Below are 24,873 nucleotides of genomic sequence, written 5' to 3' on the forward strand. Positions count from 1 at the left end.
AGAAACAATAATAATATTGAGTGACCAATTTACTCTTGTTTTTTCAGATGAACAGGTTGATGATGAATAGATCGATGAACCATTACATATGCTTGACTTAATCCATTAAGATTTCAGTTATGTGATGTTATTCATTGTATGACAGTATGATTTTTCTAATCATATATGATCATTCAAAAATATTTTCTCACCTCAAATTAGTCTTATCCTTCTATATTTTGCACATCATCTTTTACTATAAGATTTGACTAAATTACTTTATACATAAAGTGACCTTGGTCTCTAAAGAGTCCAAGGCCCACTCAAATCTTCGATTATGTGCATATATGATACATGAATTGCTTATTAGCCATTATTATACTAATAAATTTCAATTTTATAATTTTTTTATTCAATCAATATATTAATAATATCTTAAAACTCTAAATTTGACTATTTATATATTTCCTATCTCAATTTATATAACATATTCCCTTTCTCGAGAGTCAAACACTTTAAGTTTGACCGAATATTTTTTCATAGAATCTTCAAATTTTATAACATGAAATTTATATATCAGTAAACAACATAAAGGTACTATAAGTCACCATAATTAATAATTCAAAATATTTAAAAGATATATGAAGAATCTCGAAACCAAAAAATGTGTCACATAAATGGAGACAAATAGAATAATTATTTTTTTTATGATGAAAAGGGAAATCCGCAACCGCCACTAGATAAAACCTCACTCCTATGTAATAACTCGCAAATTATATAAGAAAGGTAACATGCACTAGGCAAGTCCGATGCGACGAATTTGACCCAGGAGACAAATTCTCTGTTTTCGTTGGCAAGAAAATTTTTAAACTTGAAACCTCTATCATGAAAGTCTCAAGCCCATATCACTGAGTCATTCCAAAGAATTAAATAAAATAATTATTTAATACTAAGATAATATGAAAAGAAATAACATCTATATTTTACTTGATATAGGATCAAGTAAAATGAAACTAACGGAGCGACTAGTTCCGTTACCAAACCAGTTTCTATGAGACCAAATTGTTAAAAAAAAACATCTTGTTTATTTGTTTACACAAATTTTGAGTAGCGCAAATACATCGCCTATTCATCTGTGTGTGCGTATAGCCTCTCATAAGGTAACACGTAAAAGAAGTTTCACGAAAGGCAATACGTATCTCTACGACTTTAGTTCTATTTTTAATTTAATTCTACTTTGGGAAGCTGTGCTTAACGTAGCTTTTGCTTGTTTCTTTTTACTCTCACTTTTTTCTTTTATTAATATTTTCTCCTTATCTTTATTCCTTCTTTTTCGAATTTTCCAATTATCTTCCCATCTCTCTTTGTTCCTGCCCACCCCACACCCACTCACCTCTATGTGGCGCCGGAAACTTCTAGAATCACCGAAAATTCCGACGGTCGTCTTTCTCAGAACTCTCTGTAGTTTTGGCTCCAGATCTGCGAGAATAGCTTCATCGATCTTCACTCAAGTACGTAGTTTTGGTGTTACTATTATTTTTTATGTATGTATTATATTAGCTAGAAAATGGTTTTTTGATGAGTTGATTCAATACGAACTTAATTAGTTCGTCAGGTAATAAGAAGAGATGACTCCACAGCCAATAGACCGGAACAAAGGAGAGACGACGGCCGGTGAAACGCCGAGGTCTGTGCCGACACCGTTTTTAACAAAGACCTACCAGCTCATCGAGGATCAATCTATTGACGATGTGATCTCTTGGAATGAAGACGGATCTACTTTTATAGTGTGGAATCCAACGGAGTTTGCTAGAGATTTGCTTCCTAAATATTTTAAACATAATAATTTTTCTAGCTTCGTTAGGCAGCTCAACACCTATGTAAGTTTCTTCTTATCTGAAATCATTTGATTTGAACTGAGAGAGATAGAAAATCATTGTTTGTAGTCGATGGTTAAGTTTAGCTTTTCTTCGGTTATGCAGGGATTTCGGAAAGTAGTACCTGATCGATGGGAATTCGCAAACGACAGCTTCCGGAGAGGTGAGAGAAGTCAGTTAGTTGATATCCAGCGTCGAAAGGTTGCTACGCCGATTGCAACTCCTTCCGCAGCTGCAACAGCGGTGGCGATTGTGGCTGCTCCGCCTCAGCCTCCACCTCCACCTCCACCTCCGCCTCCGCCTCCGCCTCCGCCTCCGCCTGCTCAACCACCGGTGGCTGTATCTACCTCTGATTCCTGTGAAGAGCAAGTTCTATCGTCGAACTCATCTGCAGGTAGCACAGCGGAGCTTTTAGGAGAAAACGAACGGTTAAGATTGGAGAATTTACAGCTCAACAAAGAGTTGAACCAAATGAAGAAGCTCTGCGGCAATATATATGGTATGATGTCGACTTACGCACTTCCTTCGAGCAGCGGTAATCAATCGGCGGAGAGTAGTTCGCCTTCGTTGAAGCCACTGGATCTGTTAGGTACGGAACGGTCCGTAGGTGAATCTCAGGTGAAGGCGGTAGAGGACCGGGAGAGCCAGGAGGTACCGGAGGAAGCGCAGGCGAGATTATTCGGTTTCTCGATAGGCATGAAGCGTGTTAGGGAAGGGGAACAAGCAATGGCGGAGCATTCTCATGATTTACGGCTGCGGCAACCTGGAACAACGGATGTTAAAGTAGAACCGTCTGATCAGGAAAGTAACGGTGAAAGTGAAGAGAGATCGTGGCTGCTACATTGCGGTGGAAGAAATCAAAGGACTTGTAATTGATAGTTTGTTGGTGTGATGAACCTTAATTAGATTAGATTAGAGATTAGCTGTGATGATAATCGAGATTATATTAGAGATTAGCTGATCAAAATCGAAAGAGGTGATAATTACGTGACTATGACTAATCTTGAAGAAGCTTCTTTGGCCCCTTTTTGATTTATATTTATGTCCTTATTGTTACAAAGTATTTTCTTTTGTAGCAGTAAAAAATAAATCTTTTTTTGAAAGAGCTGACGGCGGAGAACTATTTGAGAAAAATGTGCAAAGGAAAGTACGTTTATATCCTTGATCCTTTTGTAATTTTGCCAGCCCAAAGAAAAAAGTTTGATCAACATAAGTTGTTTTGATATAATTTTTAGATCGAACTCATTATTAGATCTCTAAACGATTTTTTTTTTCTTCAGGTAACTCAACTATGTTATTTTCCTATTGAATTATTCATAATTTGTTTCTTTTAAACCTAACAAGTTTAGGAATCTGTTTATGAAATTCAACGACAAGGAAATTTATTTAAGACTTGAAATTGAAGGGTAAGATAGTAAATTATATTTTGATTTTTGAATTGAACAACTACTATTATGGAACATAGAGAATATATACATCCAATATCATTTATTTCATATCCAAATGCCTATTTCAAAGAAAGGGAAAATGTGTAAATTGTTAAAACTTGGGATTCATATCCAAATGCCTATTATAGAAGAAAGAAAAATGTTATAAATTCGGATGAGAATGTGACTTTTTGGGTAATTTGTGTATTAAATGAATGGAATTCAAGTTTGTCATGTAACTTAAAGAAGACTTTTTGTAACCTATATACTACTTATTTTGTGTGTTATAAGTTTCCACAATGAATGAGGCTTAACAATTGTTACGATAAATGGGGCTTAATTTACTCTTAACTATTTATTCTTTGTTTGTTTAATTGTTGATCCTTTTTATTTAATTATTATTTTCAAAGTATGTGGGTCTGTAGCTTTCAGTCAGGTATATCCTCTCAAGTAAGCTTTTCCTCTCGGCTTCGTTAACTAGACTTGAGAACAGCGCCTAAATTCCCTTTTTCCGCTTTTTCGTACTTGCTTAATACACTAATTCTCTTTCATTCCGTTAAGCTATACCTTGCCTTGAACCAAACCTCGTGCTTACGACTTTTGCGCTAGCGCACTATTATTGTGTTATTTAGCCATTTAATATTGACGTTTATTTGCTAGATTATTTATCATAATAGTTAAATACATAATTAATTGAAAGACTATTAGTTAGTTAATAATTTAGGGTGAACCCATTTATTTATTTTGTTTTGCATATGATACATGGTAACTCTGAATTAATTAAAAATGATTGATTAATTAATCGTACATTAGTTAAATTAGTATTGACGTTTTATAAATGATAAGTATGACTTCTTTTAGAATACAGAGATAAATATGATTTTAAAAATAAATAAAAATGATTAATTTGTAAGTATATGAGGACATATACGTTATATAGTTACAAATAAGTCTGTAGTTGTATTTTACCAAAGTTGTTTTTATTCATATTAATAATAACTAATATGAGCTAATTCAAGGCAATACATTTTTTATCCAACTTGCTCAAAATCCGACTAAATACATTGGTTTAAAATTTAAAACCTCTGGGACTAAAAATAGATAGATATTGGGATATATGAGTTTTTTTATACACTCATTCTTATTTTATCTTCTATACTATTTTGGAATATTTAGTAAAATTTGGCCACTTCATAAAATCGATTAACAATTTATTATTTGACATCTAATTTACCTTGCTATTAAATACTGTTGATTTTTTAATGCCTAAATGACTTATATTTAATGGAAGTGTTTTGGCAAAATTACCAGTATCATTTACTGCTTCTTAATCCTATGTCAAGTCAATACTGGATAACTATTATTGAATAGAGTATTGTCCTTATTGAATTTGGCTCAAAATTATACGGTGTAAAGAGATTATGTATGCACGACGTCTCACGTGGGATCAGTGGCGTAGCTACATAGTCATCTTTGTCCCAAAAAAAATACCTTAAAATGATCAACAAAAGATTAAATAACATATTTTGAATATCCTTAACACAATAATTTGTTATAACCTACAGTGGTTTCAGATCCTTGCAATGAGGTGATACTCGTGTGTTTGAATCTCACTAGCAATAATTTTTTTTGTTTTCCTTTTTGAAATTCCTGACTTTGTTATTGCGTAGGATGAACAACCATAGACGGGGCAGAGTGGTCACATCAAAGTAGTAAACTTTGATGTGACTTTCCAACAAATATAACGATATATCTATCTTAATTTCACAAGTAAAGTAGGGAGAAAATTGATAGCATATTTAGCTAGATAGAGTGGTTTTTTTAAAAAAAAAATAAAATTCCAATTACTACTTCAGTATATTTTCTAGTATCCATTGATACAATGCTACCCAATAAGGATGGTTGAGTTAGTGTATTTATTAATCAAACACCATCACAATTCACTATAGAGGATCAAAGCTCATAAGTCTTAAAACAGTTTTTATGCTAGACTTCATAATTGAACATATGTGAATTATACATTTTCCCAGCATGGAGACCAAAGTATTTAATTCTAACATAAAAGAACCTTTACACATAAAAAGATAGTAATTTACTAATCAACACTCCTTGATGAGAATCCTGCGCCCGCCACTGCAATTTACTAATTATAATCATCAAGATCTTTTAGGTTTCTCCAACAATGCAGAAAGATAAACCTCATCCTTAGACTTTGGAGAAATAGCCCACTTATGTTTTTTGTATCTGAATTGCAAGAACATGTACATGAAGTCATCGATATCCCTCCTATTACAGAAGAATCGATCTATCCATAACAATCCACCTGGTCTTAAAACGCGATCCCAATCAAAAAGGATGAAATCCAATAGCTGAAGATCAATCCAACCATCGATTAGTCCTATCGTATGAATCAAATCCATCGTGTTGTCAAAGAAAGGTAGACGTTGGCTCAGTGTGACGTATAATGGCACTAGACCCCTAAGTGCTATTGTCTCGCTGAATGGAGCCTCGAGATTCATTGCAGTTGAGATGATTGTCACATTATGTTCTCTCATTCTTGCAGCAAAACTCCCCGTCCCAACGCCATAATCAATCCCAATTCTGATCTCCCCTGCCTTAATCCCCAACACATCTTTGATCAAAAAATCCACAGGAACAGAGGAGTTTGTTACCCATTTTACCTTTTCCTTCTCCATTTCAAACCCCTTTTTCGTGTTCTTTCTCAATAAACACTCGAAGTTCCTGCACTTGTAATTGCTCCATCGAATATTTCTACCATCTGGGATTGTCCAAAGGGACTTGTCAATGGGGTAAGGCTTGAGATAAAGCTTAGACGCCCTCGCCAAACATCTCCTCCTAGGCAAAGGATCACAACCATTCAACATTAGCTTTTGAGCCAAATTCCAATCATCTTTACAATAGGATCCAATTTCGTAATCCATATACTCTTCCAACTCTTTCTTCATCAAAACACACGCGTGACCTATCGTGTTATAAATCATCAATGTACCATAGACATTAACATCTCCATTTCTATTCACCTTAGGCGTAATATACTTCCTCATCTCCTCCATCACAAACGTATTAATCAAAGGATCTTCGCGAACACTTCCACTTGTTTCAACTCTTGGCAACCTAATTTGCCTAAGGGAACTCTGCGCGGATGACAGAGGCTTAATCACATCTTCTTCCAACAATCTCTTGTACTCAAATCTCGAAATGTAGCTACTAGACAACTCGTCAACTTTAGCTTTGTCCATCTGCTTTACCATCAATTCTAGCTTGTCTTGTAGAGTTTCCATCTTATTAAGAACTTCATCAACACGAGCAGATAAGGATGTAATGTCAAAACCATTATACGCGCCATAGAAATGGCGACATATATCTTCATCATGCATGAAAAATCCAACAGAATAGAAGCTAAATAAAGTCGAAAGACTTACAAATATAACAAGCCCTCCTAGCACAAGTTGAAATGAACTCATAATCTTTACGAATCTACATTTTCGAAAATTCAAATTATTACCCATCCTCAATGACTACAAATTTAAACAAAAAAAAAACAGAACAATGTACCATAAAAAACAATTCAAAATTATGTGGTGGTATATATTGCTATAGAGAATAGCATCCATACAAGAAAATCAAAATGATACTCAAATACAACATTTTGCAACCAAAAAAAATTGAAATTAGTTATGAACTTCGTTGTCAATTGTTCAATTTTTTGGCGATTATGAAAATATATAGGTGTGACTGAACATAAAAAGTTCAATTTTTTGGATTTATCCGTTAAAATGAAGTTAAGAGCTGGAAAATCGTTAACTGCAAGCAGTGAATAAGTTGACCTAATTATATGAATAAGTTGACCAGTTCATTTAAAAAGACTATATATATATAAAAGTATTGATACCTCTGGAAATAAGCGAAAGGTTTAAACTTTAATATAGTGATTAAGGGGTTGTAAAGGTTGATTATACAAGCCCTAATAGCTTCATAATTATTTATTTTTATTTTCTTACTACAATCATTGACACCTCTTCGATCCTCATGAGAATCTTGTGTCCTGTGCTGATTAAAGGGGTTATATTGTTTGCATAATTTACATTATTAAGTTTTTCCAAAATTTAAAAGTATGTAATAACAATATTTTATCATGTGTTTGATTAAAATGTATCTCAATATATATATATATTTTTTAAGAAATTATCATTTATTCGGCCTAAATACAATCACATAAAAAAAAAAAGATACGGTGATTACACGTGTCTTGGCGTATACAAAACATTATACAAGGTCCATCTTGTACTAATAGAGGTGGAATATCTCAAAAACAAAAAAAAACTATAAATAGTGTAAGAATAGAATTCATTCTTCGGATAATAGAGCAATAAATACTTCTTTTATTTTTAACCAGAAGTCTCAAGTTTGGATCCCTCTGAATACGAAGTCACCTTTGTTAGAGAGCACTTTGACTTTCCAATACGAATTTCAAGAATTGATTCTTGAAGATGGCTCAAAGGTGTACATAATTTATTTATGGAGACTAACTTTGGGAGTGACTTAAGGATGCTAACTTGTTGACAACTTCATTTGCTTCCCTAAACTAGTGCTTCAGTATATATGAATTTTGATTTGCTTGCTATACTGAAATATTCCTATTTAGAAAAATTGGACACACACAATTTATTTTTTGTTGATTTGTTGATAACTATTCCATAATACTGTCATATGTCAAAGGACCAATAATTTTGGTGGAAAATGCACAATTACCTCCTCAACCTATGTCCGAAATTTCAGAGACTTATACTATACTAAGGTTTTATTACCCCCTGAACTTATTTTATAAGTAATTTTCTAACCCTTTTCGGCATACGTGGCACTAATTTGAAAAAAAAAAAGTCAACCAGCGTTGGGCCCATAAGATAGTGCCACGTAGGCCGAAAAGGGGTAGAAAATTATTAATAAAATAAGTTCAGGGGATAATAGGATCTTAGTATAGTATAAGTGTATCTCTTCGATCATAGATTTAGGGGTACTTGTGCATTATCCTATTAAGTTGGTCACTACTGGCAGCTATAGTAGAGTTTTAAGCTTATAAGATGGACTTTATCCTTCGTGGAGAACTTTCTAAGCCCAAAGAATTAGCATAGCACATGGGCTTGTATATGACTCATTAGTTCAACCCATGATTACAAATTAAATTGAAGGACAGGGAATTTTGAATATAGCGACTCAAAAATAGCTTAATTATGCTTCATAAGTATAATTTGTTAATTATGATTCCTATTTACATGTAATAGAGAGGAGAGTGGTGAGCGAGAGAGTGAGAGAGGTAAATTGTATATGTATATCAGTTAGATGATTGTATATATGTAACTGGTATACATATGTATTTGTGAGTGAGATAAAGAGAGGCAAGCGAGATGGAGAGAGGGAGGAGAGAGGTGAGCGAGAGAGAGCAATAATTTGTATATTTCGCATGTCTTTTTATAATTCGCGGGTACGTTTATATAATTCACGTGTTTTTGCACGATTGAGTAATATAAAATCTGAAATTTATACAAATATGATAAAAATCGAAATGACAAATTGATACAGACACAAACATATGAACTTTAAATAGCTATACAAATTATATCATACAAATTACATTATATAAATTATGTTATACAAAATCAGAAAACTACATATTTATACAAACTTTAAAAAGTTATACATAAAAAGATTTCATGTATATGATAATAAAACTGAAAAATCAAAGGAAATCATTGTTTATACAAATACAAACCATCATATAGAAATACAAATCAAACGAAGAATTGTTAGTTGCGAATTATACAAATATGACGAATTATACAAACATGACTAATTATACAAACTTGAAGTCAGAACATAATTAATGGTTAATGTTAATTGGGAGTGGTAATTATAACAAATTGTAGTTATAATAACTAATTAAGTAATATAAATTTACTTAGCTGCATAATTTTCCCGTAATTTAAATTTGATTGTTTTTCTCTCATTTATGTCTTTTGATATACTCTATCCAGTAAATATTAAGTGAATTATTTGGCTATGAGATATTCCTTAAAAAAATATTTAAAGACTTTGAATAAAATGTTAGTTTCTACTATTACTCTTATGATTATCCTCAAACTAAATATTAGACTAAAAAATGTAAAGTAGTTAAGAATCCCATTAAATGAAGGGTAAATATATAAAAAGTCTCAAAATTTCTCTAACTTTGAATAGTATTTCTCTAACTTTGAATAGTTCGCTTATTTTGAACTATGGAAAATCTCAACAATTTACTTATCTATTAATTAAATATTTGCTCTTTTTTTTTAGGTGTTTTTAGTGCTCAAAAACCATTTTTATTAAGAATAAAACGGAAAAATTAACAATTAATTCTATGTTTATTTTCTAAAATTGATAAACAAATTTGATATAATAATTATTTTTTGAAATCGCGACATATAATTTAAGATAATGAGTCAATAAGTATAAATAGGGAACAACTTTTCCAACAATAATATTAGTAATACCTCTTCTTTATAACTTTTCCTTTACCACTTTCCTTGACTAATATACATCTTTTAACTTAGTAATATACACAACAACCTTACTCTAAAACATACATAGACCAATAATTATAATCATGACCTTTTAACTCATTTTCAACTGAATCAGTTCACTTGGAAAATGCATAATGAGAAACAAACTCCCATTTAAATAAAATGTCGATTCAATCGAAAAAACGATGAAATAGTCACAAAACATTTTTCAGTTGAAAAATAGTGATTCTTCAACTCATAGTTTGAATAATTTAAGGAGTCAACATGGTGAAATTGAGTGTATGACCTTACTCCAATGTTGTTGATTTGTTTGATCATTTTGTTTATATTCTTAAATGCCTCTTCATCTAATGTTTACTTCAACTACCCCAATTATGTTTTGTTGACTACAAAACAGTACACATGACACTCTAAACTCACCTCTATGATACTATCTATACATATAGTTGTATTAAATAATCGCCGTTTCTTTTTAATGTTTTCGACTTTCTGTCACAAGTAATAAACAATCATAATCCCCCTATAACTAAATGTACTATGAATAGGTCAAATACCACTTTTTACCTATGTAATGGAAGTAAAGTTATTGTTTTCAAAAGACCCTCGGTTCAAACAACGAGTATCATAGATTGTGATTTTGATACATTCATGAGAATCATTGATATTTGATTAGAGGCTAAATGCAGTGATTTCATTCCATATGATTAAAGACTATTTTGTTACATAATTACTAATGATTTATTAACATATGCTTAATAACAATAACAGGATTAAAAATATAAAAACTAGACATATGAAATAACAGAGTGATGATTTATTCCCCATTGATTCCTTTCAAGAACTTGAAGACGTGAAGCATAGACGGGCGATTAGCTGGATTATCAGAGAGACATATTGCAGCAATCTGTAATGTCTGAAGCATCATCTGCTTTGAATCTGCATCAAGTATTGTTGGATCAAGAACATCAGCTGAATGACCTTTCTTCATCTTCTGGAGTACCCAACCAACCAAGTTTCCACCTTCGACATCTTTGAAATCCGGTCCTGTTGGCTCTTTCCCTGTCAGCAATTCAAGAAGGATCACGCCGAAAGAATAAACATCCCCTTTTGTTGTAGACTGCCATGTCTGGCCATACTCGGGAGGAATGTAACCGAATGTGCCAGCAATATCAGTGCTTACATGCGTCTCACAGGCGCTGATCAACCTTGCTAACCCAAAATCTGCAACTTTGGCCTCAAAGTCTTCGTTGAGCAAGATATTACTTGGCTTGATGTCCCTGTGAATAATGTGTGGTGTGAATCCATGATGAAGAAACGCCAAACCACGAGCAGCACCTACTGCAATCTTAAGTCGTTTGCTCCAATCCAGCACATCAAGTGTTCCAGTTCGGTTTCTCAACCAGTGGTCTAAGCTACCGTTAACCATGTACTCATAAACGAGCACTTTGTCCTCACCATAAGAACAGTACCCAAGCAAAGGAACAAGATTTCGATGTTTCACTTTGCCTAGAGTTTCCATTTCAGCTAAAAATTCACGGTGACCCTGAGTTTTTGCTTGGTTTAGCTTCTTAACAGCAACTGTCTTAGCATTAGGTAAAGTAGCCTTATAGACGGTTCCAAACCCTCCATCACCAACAATTTTAGTCTTGCAAAAGTTGTTGGTGGCTTCAAGAAGATCAACCAAGGTCAGCTTGAGAAGAGGCTGCTCGAACATTGCCACATTGATGCTAAGAGGTTCTTTCGACTTGCTGCTTCCTAAGAAATAAAGGTGCTGATCATCACTGTCCAGTTTGCTATCCTCGGCCCCCTCTGGATCACTCTTTCTGCTGCTTCTATTAACCCATATCCTTATCAAAATGACTATAGTAAGAGTGATCAATAAAGTCCCAGCCACCACTGATAAGATTCCCCAGACATTAAGCAACAACGATCTTTTAACAAAACTATTGGCAGGGCATTTTAGAGCCACGATTCCCCCGCAGAGATCCTTGTTCCCAGCCACCGAAATTTCTGAAAGATTCTGGCAAATTCCAATCCTCGGTATAGTTCCTTTGAGTTTGTTATCTGTAAAATTTAGTATATCTAAATTGGGAAGGGCACATACTGTCTCGGGAATTTTGCCCATGAGACTGTTGCCTGAGACATCCAAATACTCAAGTTGCACAAGATTTCCTAGATCAACTGGAATTTCACCGGTTAAACTGTTTGCATGGAGATCAAGAATCGTCAAATACGACAAGTTGCCCAATGATGGTGGCAAGTCTCCAGTGAAGGAGTTAGTACCCAAATTAATAATCTCAAGTCTCCATGCTGCAGAGTTAGAGAATAGCTTATCTAGACCGCCCGAAAGCCTGTTCTGCTGAACATAAAGGCCAACAAGGTTCACCATCCTGGAAAGCGACTGAGGAAGTTCACCGTCAAGTATATTTGAGCTCAAATCTAAGTGAGTCAGCCCATTTAACTTCCCAAAACTTGAGGGTATTGGACCTGAAAGCATGTTGCCTGTCAAATTCAGCTTCACCAAACTATTTACTTGGCCAATACTTTCAGGGATTGATCCTGTAAGCTGGTTATTCCCCAGATAAAATCCTTGCAGCTTATGTGAGTTGCCAAACTCCATTGGAATGGTGCCTGTCAACGAATTCCCGGTTAAGTCTAACGTAGTGAGGTTCACCAGGCGGGCGAGTGATCGTGGTATCTTCCCAGATAGCATGTTATTGCTGAGCAAAAGATCCACTATAACAACACAACTCCCTAGCTCTTCAGGAATTGAGCCAGACAGCTTGTTGTGAGACAGATCATAAACTCCATGATGCTGCACATAACTCGAATCAGGGATACTAACTTGCTGGTAATACTTTGAAATCTTTGAAGGAATACCACCACTAAGATCATTGTGTGAAAGGACTAAACACTGTAACTGAGGCAGATGCACCAGTGTCTCCGGTATCGACCCACGCAGCCTGTTATTCCCAAGATCCAATGTTGTAAGAGAGACACAATTACCCAACTCATCAGGAATGTACCCTTCAAGAAGATTGGAATTCAAGTTCAACACTGAAAGGAAGGTTAAATTACCAATCTCCTTAGGAATGACACCAGTTATCTGATTGTTACTAAGAACAACACTCTGCAATGACACAGCATTGCCAATCTCCACCGGTAGAGTACCCCATAACCGGTTATTCGCAGCAGAAAACGCCAACATATAAGTCGAATTCCAGAGACTAACCGGAATTGGACCAGTTAAATTGTTGGAATCCAAATCAAGAACCACCAAAGGAAGCTGTGATAGATACTCCGGGATCACCCCAGCAATACTATTATCCATTAATCCCAACTGACTCAGATTGCCACACTTGACAAATGTGTCATCAATGCTGCCTGTGAGAAAGTTATTGCCAAGCTCAATATCGGCGAGTGCCACAGCATTGCAAAGCTCCTTAGGTATTGGACCAGTCAGTAAGTTATTGCTCAAACTAATATGACTCAACATAGAACAATTCCCAATCTCAGCTGGAATATTCCCAGAAAACCGGTTACTCGAAAGCAACAATGAATCCATCTTAGTCCATCTTCCAAGCCAAGAAGGCAATGCTCCAGAAAGCTGATTATTTTCTGCAGAAAAAGATAGAACAGGCAACTCTGCGAGTTCTTCAGGCAAAGACCCAGATAGTGAGTTAAAAGAAAGCATTACAGACATCAAGTTTCTACACTTCCCAAGCTCAGAAGGTATTGAACCATTGATCTCAGAGTAAGCAAGGTTCAGTATAGTCAAATTCTCAAGACTACCTATAGCTTTTGGGATTGAACACTTCAATGGGTTATAAGAAAGGTCAAATCTTTTCAAAGATTTCAACTTTGAGATGGATTCAGGCAATGGACCTTCAAGTAAACATGAAGGAGCCAAGAAAATCTGGAGTCTTGAAAGTTCACCAATTTCTGCTGGCAAATGGCCAGAGAATCTGTTTTCCCCAATGTAAAGATCAGTAAGGCTTCTCAATTCCCCAATTTCAGGTGGAATAATACCAGAAAGGGTGTTATTAGAAACATCAAAAGAAGTTAAAGATTGAAGCTTTGTAAAAAGTGTTGCAGATAAAGAACCAGAAAGAAGGTTATTTCCAAGTGCCAAGACTTGTAGCTTAGTAAGCTGACCAAGTTGTGCTGGAATTTTTCCGGTCAGTGCATTGCCGGAAAGGTCAAGTAACTTCAACTCCGTCAACCGTCCAAACTCCGGCGGTATTTCTCCAATAAAACAGTTAGAACCAAGTTTAATTGTTTCTAACAGAGAAAGTTCACTGAGATGAATTGGTAACTCACCATACAACTGGTTATTACTCAAATCCAAGACTTTTAAACTCTGCAATGAAGCAATGTGGGGTGAAATAGGCCCTTTGAGTGACAAAGAAGAAAGAATAAGGGAAACAACTAGACCATTTTGGCAGAAAACACCATCCCATTTGCAATGTGAAACTGTGGGGGTCCATGTAGACAAAAGGTTAGGATTCTCAAGAGAACTCCTGAATGAAAACAAGATTTGTCTTTCTGGGTCCTCCTCTGTTCCTTGTAAAACAACATTAGAAACACAGAAACAGAGAAGAAAAACAACAATGGCAGTAATACAAGAAAACCCAGTAGCCATTACAAAAAAAAAAGGGGGACAGAATAGAAATAAACAAGTTTTTTTTTGGTAGATATGAGAAAGTAATGTACATCAGTTGGGGCTCTGAATTGGATGTTAAAAGTTAGAAGCATTAAGAAGAAAGAGAATACAATACAAATGTTGGGAACATGAAGAGAGGAGAGAAGAACAGAGGATGATTCAATTCCATGGTGGAATACCAAATTCTTGAAAATCCCCAAATATGATTGTGAGAAACAAGAAAATGGAAGTGCAGATTTTAAAGAAAGTGCAGTCTTCAAAGGGTCTTGAGTTTGCCCTGTATTTAAGTTCTAATAACAAATTTAATCTCGTTAAATTTATATTTAAATGCTCGCTAACAAAAGTGATTTTATATCGGACTTTTATATTGTACTGTGTGAGTGAGTGGGGGTCCTTGGCTCCTACTTATAAGTAAGCCACGGGGGAAACTACTTCACTACCAACAAATGAATGCGAAAAGATTGTTGCTTATTAAAATCTCTGTTTTTATGAGACATATTTTAAGATCCCCATTTTTTGGGTGTGTTATCCCTAAAATACCCTCTTCTAATTGGAAAAAGAAAATCAAGAGGCCCCCCTCCCTACCCTTTATTTTGGGACGAAAAGAGTAGTATTTTTTTAAAATGAAATATTAAAAATTAGTAATTAATGTTGAGAATATAAAAATATTTTAGCAAATAAAAGTGAAGAAATGGTATTTGTTTGAGGATCGACACATTTGCTAGTAATAATTGAAATTTACTTGTAGGGGTAGTTAAACTACTTTGATAATAAATGTGGCTAAAATATCATTTAAAGAGTCATTTAATCATATTATGTGAGGACAAAAGCACATGAACTCTTTGAAATTACTCTTAAATCAGAAAAAGATTTCATTTGTATTTGGGGATAAAAAGTAGGAAAAATTACATAAATTAGTATATTTTTAAAAATAATTATTAATTTTAGCGATACTTTTTATTTGTTATTATTTATAGCAATATTGTGATAAATCTTGTATTAAAAGCGAATTATGTATGCAATATATTTGAACTATAATTGTTTTTGAAATATATTATGTTTGTTTGGTAAAAAAATTTCACATTGTATTATAAGTGTATTAAAATATGTAATAAATGCATTATCCATCATTAAAACTTGTATTATATTTGAATAATAAATTTATCTTTGTAATATTCATTAAACTTGTACTATAAATGAATTAAAAGTGGTCAAGTGAAAAAATAATGTTATTACTATAAATAGTAAATATTTTTTTATTATAGTATATTTAAGTAAGTTTATCAAAAAAGTACCTTATCTGGTCAAGTTTATCACCCACTCCATCCACAAATGTTTGACAAGTACACTAAAATAAATATCTAAAATTAATTGTCAATTTAAATAATTAAGAAATAATTAATTATTTTTTTTAATTCTACCATTAATACTTGCTTTATTTTATTCAATTGAAAAGTTTCGTAGATCTTCAATATTGTTGCTATAATAGAACTATATTAATCAAATCACATCTTATATTAAATTTTCCTTTAAGGAAGTATGTGACCTTATCCTAACAAACAATTGTGGACAGAGGAAGTCATATGAAAAAAAAAACAAAAATCTCATTATAATGCATCAACAACATATATTAAATATAATTCAACGTATTTTAGTAGTAGTATCATTTTTTTCTTCAATTTGGTGTTTGAGAATTCATATTGAAATTTTAATTAAATTTGAAGTACGCATTACATCAGTGATAAAGTTAGAAAACTTTTTACAAATGAAATTGAAACACATAAGCACCCTAATGTTTGCTCTATCAAAATGTCTAAAATGTTTAACATATGTTATTGATTCACTTATATATATATGATATTATCTTTCGACAAAGAATATTCTTAAATAATTTGATAATAACATAGCTACGCCACTGACAACATGGTGATTTTCTCTATATTTAGGACTCAATTCGAAACTTATAATTAAGGAGAAAACAATCTCAATCATCTTATCACTAACTCAGGTTCGTGTAATACTTTTATTTTATTTTTATTTTTTTGAAAAATGTAGAAAAGGATATAGTGGTCATTGAGCATTTGTTTATAATATATTTGAGGAAAAGGAAGTTAATGATGGGACGGATCGTCAGAGGCTTAACACTGTTTCTTTTGCGGAAACAAACAAATGGCTGTTACCCTTTCGTACCAAAAAACATCATCACTCGAGAGGCATGCCACTACTATATTATAAAAATAAAATTATTATATTGGATTTCTCTATTCATACTTAGACGAAGGCCTCGTGCCAGTACGGGCCCAATAATATCCACGTAAATAGGGTGAATTAGGTCGAGTTTTAAGTAAAAATCGCATATGCTATTTAGTTGCGTGATTCTCATCATTTATATATATTGAAGCACACGGGGGGAAAAGTAAATTTAAGAAGGGACAAAGATACATACAAAGCAAGAGAGAGCACCACCCGGAAAAATTACTATTTCATGTAATTGGATCAAAGTAGATAATTATGTGTCTTTATCCAAAAAGTTTTTATAGAATTTTAAACCACACACAAAACTAATTAAAAAATAATAAATCAAACACTTGATAACAATAATCTCTGCATTACTAATCTCTGTATTATTGATCTTTGTATCAAATCTGATCGAAGTGAATGGAAATTTTATGATCATCCAACCATAAATCTTGTTGGTGGAGGCCATGCATACTGGTTTTACTTAAATTTAAGGAGGGGTAGGAGCCTAGCTACATAAATATTTAACAGTAAATATGATGACAAAGTTTGCTTAAACACATCAAATATTGCATTAAATACGACCACAGAAAAAAGAAAAAAAAAAGGTTATATGAGACTTGTACGTTTAGATATCAAAAGAAAAAAGAAGGATAAGATGCAATTTGCAATATATAAATGCCAAAAATAAAAGCTATAGAGAAAGGACTCTGATATGACTTTTTGCTCTGAACAAATTAAAGCTGCCTAACTTCCTTTGTCTCTCCCTCTTACGTTTCAATGATCTATTTAATATCAAAAAATCCAACTTTTTTAGAAAAAAAATTTAGATAAATTTTTTTTAAACAATCTATTGTGCATTAGAGCTTTGATTAGATTTGAATTATGCATAACAAAATCTATTTTGAGAATGACATATTTAAAATAAATTTTTTTTTATAGCTAATTGCAAATCATATAGGAGAGATAACTCACACTAGACAAATCCGATGTAACAAACTCGACTCAGAAGGCAAATCCAACTCCCCCTACCTCCTCCGCTTCTATGCATTAGTTCGAATAAGAGAGGTAGCTCGCGCAAAACAAGCTCGATGCGATCAACTCGACCCAAAAGACAAACCTTTTACTTTCGCTGGCAAGAGACTTCAAACTTGAGAGCTCCAACATAGAAGTTCAAAGTCCAAGCTTCTGATACTCATATTCAGAGTTCGAACTCAAAAATTATACTCCCTCTGTTTCAAAAAGAATGTCCATATTTCCTTTTTAGTTTGTTTCAAAAAGAATGTCCTCTTACCTTTTTTAACAACACTTTAACTTTAACTTTCCATGTGATATGTTTAAGACCATGAGATTAAGGGCGTTTTGGTATATTTGACATAACTTTAATTTAGAACCACAAAATTAAAAAGTCTCCTTTCTTTTTTTAAACTTCGTTTCAAGTCAAACTAGACCATCATTTTTTAAACGAAGAGAGTAATTAAAGATAAAATTACAAATTTAAAGTTTTCCTTTCTCATTTAACTTTATGAAGTTCAAATTATTAAGTCTGAGAAAGCAAAAGATAGTTTAGATTCTGTGGATATTAGAGTGTTACAACTTTCAATGTAAATTTGATATCTTTTCAGTGAGGAGCAGAGATTCTTCTCACTTTGGTGTTGGGTTTTTGGCTCATTTGTGATTGATAGATGGATGGAGTTTTTTTAAAAAAAAATTTATTTTGGATTTACGACTCTTTTAAGGATATCAAATGTTAGATAACAATAATTTGATTTGATTTATATACGTATAAGATAATTTAAATATTAATATGATCGTATATAAGTTTTTTATTAACACTTTACATTTAATCAATAAATTTAATAGAAAAATATTGCACGAAACAAGGACCATAAGTAGCCACGATCACTTAATTTGGCTATATCAGTTATGAAGTTGATGAATTAAAATTTTAAAATTTTAAAGAAGTTTTATATTTATCAAAGTAATAAATTGAGGTTATAATAGAGAAATTTTATTTGTTCTTTCTTGATTTGTCAAATACGTAATTAAGAATAATTTTTTAAAAAAATTGATAAGTAATTAAGGACGTAGGGATATATTACTGAAATTATATTTGGGGCAAATGATTAAATTTGCTCAAATTAGCTTAGTTTTACTCCATGCCAAGAATTAAGGTTCGTTTTGGTTTAAAATAAGGTAGTCCAATGTACATTGAATATTTTTACCTCAAAGTACTTGACCATTTATGGCTCTAATTAAGACATCCATATTATAAATTTGCTGGTGATCTGTATTATCAATTCATTAGTTGTTCTTAATTTCTACATTCAATAACTATACATAATTGACATTAACGTTACTCTACAAAATACAACTGGATAACATAAATTAAACTCTCTTATTTGACTCATTTTTTTCATTTAATTTCATACCATGTTAGTAGGATGCCATCAAGTATTAAAGCCAAAACCTAAATATTTTTAGACTTAAAAAGGCTAGCTATGTATACAAAACGATTTGGACGTGGGGGCCTAAAATTTGAGCAATATGGACAAGTTTTGCCTCTCTCTAATTCTTTATGATATTCTTGAACTTTGATTAGAAAGATAATGGAAAATAAATGGAACGAAAAAATAATCAGGTCGATTTGGATTAGTTATTAGTTAAAATCAAAATCAGATCAAGTTGATTGATTTTAGATTATTAAAATGAAATTAAACCAAATTTAATATATATTTATGGTATGAACCAAGTTCAATCCAATGTGGATATTTGGATCACGAAAGTAGTTATTTGGCTGACAAGAGCTATTGGGCCGAGAACAAGCAATACATCCAGGTTAATTAAGAATCTGGGTTGAGAAGTGGGTGTGGAAACGGTTCAATCAAAAAGGGTGGTGGTATCTGATTTAGAGATTATGCAAAATTGCAAATTGTGAAGAAAAAGCTTGTTTCCACTCATCTCCCTTCTTAATCTAAGTTTCTCATCTCCTTCTATCTGACTCTATATTTTCTGGTCTTCTTTCTCTTCAATTATCTCTTCTCAATTTCGTTGTAAGGACGTTTATTTCTCTATTGTATTTTATGTTCTTCAGCTATTATAATATATATCCTCTTGTGTGGTAAATTGGGTTGTGACATTTATCGATTTGGTTGTTATCAGTTTTGGTTTGGTTATTCAGTTATTAACCGTACACAAAAATAAAAGAAACGATTCATTCTAAAGAGAAAAAAAGACAACGACGAAAAATAGATAGAACGACTCACATTACAGAAGTTTTGATCACTGAATTTTCTATAAATAAAGATTCAAAATTCACAGTTTTTGTTTTAAAGGAAGAGACAGTGACATTTCTAGTCCCATCAAGAACTGTCATATACACGGAACCAATAAGATAAATTTTCTCAACTTGTGCAGTTTTGCTTTAATAAAATTTAGATAAGTGTTGACGAAAATACATATAAAGATATTTAAAATTATTTATAAAAAAATATTATGTACGTATAATAATAAAATATATGTATATAATTTATTTGTTTAGTTGGATTATTTCTTCATCTTTTTAATTCAAATTAAATACTATCAATTTTTAAAAATTTAAAATCAAATCAAATCAATTTATTTAATTAATTGAACTTATTTTTTCACTTTGAATCAATTTTTATCTCAACCGTGAACAACCCCGCCTACGACACTTAATTGTGATGTCCATGCATTTACTACTATCACTATATCTCGAAGATGCTTACAAATAGCTTTATAACTTGATTTTTCTAAAGAAAAGTTACTAAGTAATTTTAAGTAACTTTTTTTTTAAAAAAGTTAGTACTTATAAATAGTTACATGCAACTTCCTAAAGTAACTTACAAAAAATAGCTTGCAAGCAACTTCTGATATTTTTTATAAATAGGGAGTTAAGCCAATTTATTGTATGAATCAGTTTAAAATGAAATAGTATATCAGACATATAAATGTGACATTTGTTTTTTGTTTGGTGATTATGGTGTTTTCTTTATATCTTTTCTGTATGTATATATCATGTATATCGTTGTATATTCATAGAAAATTTTGTGGGATTAACAAATTGAATCCCGGAATGATTGGCGAACAACATCGCTCGAAAATCAGTAATTGGTGAGCTTGTTAGCTCGAAGTAGGGGTGTCAAAATCAAGTTCAATCCGCCAAATCCGTCCAAGTTTGGACGTATCAAACTCGGTCTATTTATTAATTCAGTTCATTTCAAATTATTAAGAATTGGACATGTTAAGTTATGAATCACATTTTAGCTCGTTTCAATTCAAATAGCTTTTGATCAGGTCAATAACCCATTCATTTGTCAACTTAGCTCAATTTGACCTACCCATTTGACACCTCTAACCTAAAGTTACAACTATGAGAATGATATCGCATGTGTGATCAAAATCAAATGACAGAATTTGAACTAGATTTTGACCCAAACATTTTCAAAAAAATGTGTATGCCCTAAATAAGATCATTATTATTTAATTTCGAAATTATTATAATCCCGATATAATTTATTTTTAACCAAACAACACAATCTTGAGACGTAATTAACTTTTTTTGCAAGAAGATGCCCCAAGGACGTTGGTGCGACATATAAGCCAATTGTGTTATGCTATATCTCTTAAGCATACCAAAAGTGTTGGTAGTATTTTTTAACAAAGATTTGGTAGCCAAAATATTAAAATATTGGTGTAACATGTGATATTTCATAAATGAGATTATTGATTTTCCTTACCAACGTCATTTTAGTTGAACTCGTCACACTAAATTTGTCTACTATAATTTATATCTAATAAATAATTTGTAAATTATTACATAAAAATGTTATACGAGTTTCCTATGAATATTCCAAATGGAAAAAATATCCAAAATATGTACTCAACAAATAGCTACTTCAATTTATATATAGTTGGTAATGGACTCTTCTTATATTCTAATAATCACAATATTATATCCCTCCTACAATTAAATAAGTAATCATTCTAGTAAACCAACTTTTTCTGTAATAACTAAGCAACTAACCATTTTAACGGATCCGTCTTCTCTCTATTTTTATTCTTTCCATTTTTTTTTCAAGTTTTTACTTGAATATGAGACACATGACATATAGATAAAAATCAATGCCTAAAATATAATTGATTAAATAAAGATTTTAATTATGATTTAGATAATTAATATTTTATAAGAAAAATAATAATATCATAATCATAAGTCATAACAATATAATATAATGTCTATAATAACTTTTCGCTTCTCTAATAAAAATTCCTTCGAATATTTATCTGCAGTTTCTTTTTTTTTTAATAAATAAATGAGTAAGTCTTAGATAGCAACTTTGAACTTTCCATGAAATTAGTTTACATATAATTAATAGAAAAAAATACTCGCTGGGAAAAAATAATTAGAAAAATAGAAACGATTTTATAATATATTTATGGACAAAAACAGAAGACAATACTAGTAAGAAAAAGATTTTCTTTAATAATATATTTATGACAAGATAATATATTGTTATGATTGTGATATTGTTATTTTCTTTTTATGAAATATTAATTATCTAAATCATAGTTAAAATCTTATTTTTATACAATTAAATTTTAACCATTAATTTTTATCTATGCTATGTGTCTCACATCCAAACAAGAACTTGGAAAAAATAAAGAAAAGGAAAATGAGAGGAGTCAAATCGAATTACAACAAATATTTAGCAATACCATATCTTATTCAAGGAGAGTTAATTAGCATTTTTTCCATTATTATAAAATTAAAGAAAAAAGGCAAAAATACCCTTGAGCTATTTGAAATAACTCAAATATGCCCTTGAACTATATTTCGGCTCAAAAATATCCTTCCCCTCAAACTATAGGGTCAAAATACCCTTCACTTAGAACTTATGTTTTTGTGAAATCGTTTAAAGGAAATGGAGAAATGAGGAAAAGGGATTCTATGTTCTTCAGTAAAATCATTTCTAAATTCTACGGAAAACGGAGAAAATTGGAGAAAATTAGGGATAAGTTTATTAGTCTACGTGGCATGAGTGGAACTCTATTGGCTTATGTGGCATGCCATGTGACATCCACATGGCATCTAAGTGACCTTTAACCGATTCTGTTAATGAGAAGGGTATTTTTGACCCAATAGTTTGACAGTATGAGTATATTTGAGCTGAAATATACTTCAACGGTATATTTAAGCTATTTCTGATAGTTTAAAAATATTTTTGACCCTTTTCCGTAAAATTAAAATGTATATTTTATTTCTGAATCCCCACTCCCTTCTCTATTTTATTTTATTTCATAATATTTATGCTAAATTATATATAAACACATTACTAATGATATTTGTCAAAACAATATTTTTCCACATCCCCTAAAAATTCATTAGATTGTTTGTTGCATATGTTCTTGTACTCTTTTTCCACTTGTAGTAAGAAAGAATCCTTTTTTGACCACTTATGATAAGTGGGATCGGAGTCTTTTTAAGACAACCATTTGCATTGATTAACTAATCATAAGGGGAAAAAGATGCCAATAATATATTCACTCACTTTCTCTTGTGATTTTTATTTATATTGTTTGACTCGTATTGATCTGATTTAATAATTCTAAAAATCTAATAATATAAATACATCACTAGTAATATGTTTAAAATTTTAAATTCAACTACTACATGATATAATTGTTAATAACATAAAATAATAACATATTTTTAATTTGATTAAATGACTAAATAAGATATATAAAAAATATAGAAATCAAAGTAAAATAAAATGAAATGGAAAGAATTAAAAGAATATGGCAGCACATCAATTGGTGCAGTCCCAATTAACAGGAAAAATATCATTAAAGTAAGGCAACATGTCAATTGTAGAATTAAAACAAAGTAGATAATTGAGGAATCAGAATATAATATAAAGTTAAGAGGTTTTCAAATGATAAATATTATATCAATTCTTTAAAAAAAAACTAAGTTAGCAACGTGTCATTCAAATAGGGCATCAAAATGTTTTATTACTTGTTGGCTAGCGTTGATTCTCCCTTTCTCTTATTCTCTATTCATTTAACTTCAAAAAAAGAATATTAAAACAGTTTTGTGTATTCTAAATCTGTATGTGATAATTTAATTAATATATTAAAGCAACATATAATGATTTCAATTCAAGCATACAACGTAGTAGTATCTTTTTTATTATAATAAAATACTTTATCTCAAGTTCTATTAGTGTTAGCGTAGTATTAGGACTGTTTCACTATCAAAAATAATGATGAAATTAGCTATAAAATTTGTCAGTAATCAATAACTAAATGAGATTAACATTAATTTTTTACTGTTAAGTTATGAAAGATTATCTACCGCTAATTTTTTATTTTCTAATATTATCATTTATACTTGTAATAATAGTAATTGTAGTCGAAGAATATGTAGAAAGATGCCTTATCACTACTATTTTTAGCAAAGACTCGTTTAGTAAGGTAAGACAAAGAACTACTTTTATTGATATTCTTTTTATAGACATAATATATATTTTAACTTGATTTCAAATCACATTTATGTCTTTCAATTTTGGGTGTGTATAAGTAGACATTTAAACTTACATAAATTTGAACAAATAGACATACATGTCATACATGACATCATACGTGTTAATTTTCGTCCGACATGTGATGTGTCACGTAGGACTCATGTGTTTATTTTGTTCAAATTTATACAAGTGTAAGTGTCGATTTGTGCATACATAAATTTTAAGGGCATAAATATGAAATGAAGTCAAATTAAATGACATATTTATGTATTCCCTTCGTTTAAAAAAGAATGGCCTATTTTCTTTTTAATCTATTTCAAAAAGAATGACCCCATTCCTTTTTTGGCAACACTTTAACTTTAACTTTTCACGTGGCTTGTTTAAGACAAGTATATTTGACATAACTTTAATTTAGAACCACAAAATTAAAAAACCTTTTTTTTTTAATTTCATTCCAAGTCAAACTAGGTCATACTTTTTGAAACGGATTGAGTGTCATAAAATTTTGGAGTGTATTAGGCATAAGCACCTCAAAAGGTGTTTTATCATTTGTCCAGGATATTA

At 31.5% G+C, this 24,873-nt stretch overlaps 3 protein-coding genes across 3 annotated transcripts; 1 reads left to right on the forward strand and 2 right to left on the reverse strand.

The window, feature by feature from the left end:
- The first annotated feature begins 1,114 nt into the window (after window positions 1-1,114).
- LOC107012083 (heat stress transcription factor B-2a) lies at window positions 1,115-2,892 on the forward strand. Its single transcript, XM_015211809.2, has 3 exons — window positions 1,115-1,490; window positions 1,587-1,859; window positions 1,962-2,892. The coding sequence occupies exons 2-3, from the start codon at window positions 1,608-1,610 to the stop codon at window positions 2,730-2,732; spliced, it is 1,023 nt and encodes a 340-aa protein (XP_015067295.1). The 5' UTR covers window positions 1,115-1,490; window positions 1,587-1,607; the 3' UTR covers window positions 2,733-2,892.
- A 2,523-nt stretch (window positions 2,893-5,415) lies between these two features.
- Window positions 5,416-6,813, reverse strand: LOC107014185. The gene has a single exon (XM_015214037.2). The coding sequence runs from the start codon at window positions 6,811-6,813 to the stop codon at window positions 5,440-5,442; it is 1,374 nt and encodes a 457-aa protein (XP_015069523.1). The 3' UTR covers window positions 5,416-5,439.
- Window positions 6,814-10,525: 3,712 nt separating this feature from the next.
- On the reverse strand, window positions 10,526-14,885 carry LOC107014643 (leucine-rich repeat receptor protein kinase EMS1). The gene has a single exon (XM_015214641.2). It carries the CDS (start codon window positions 14,501-14,503, stop codon window positions 10,676-10,678), a length of 3,828 nt encoding a protein of 1,275 aa, XP_015070127.1. The 5' UTR covers window positions 14,504-14,885; the 3' UTR covers window positions 10,526-10,675.
- Window positions 14,886-24,873: the final 9,988 nt, after the last annotated feature.

The sequence above is a fragment of the Solanum pennellii genome, chromosome 3, assembly GCF_001406875.1.
Source record: "Solanum pennellii chromosome 3, SPENNV200".
NCBI classification, from domain to species: Eukaryota; Viridiplantae; Streptophyta; class Magnoliopsida; order Solanales; family Solanaceae; genus Solanum; species Solanum pennellii.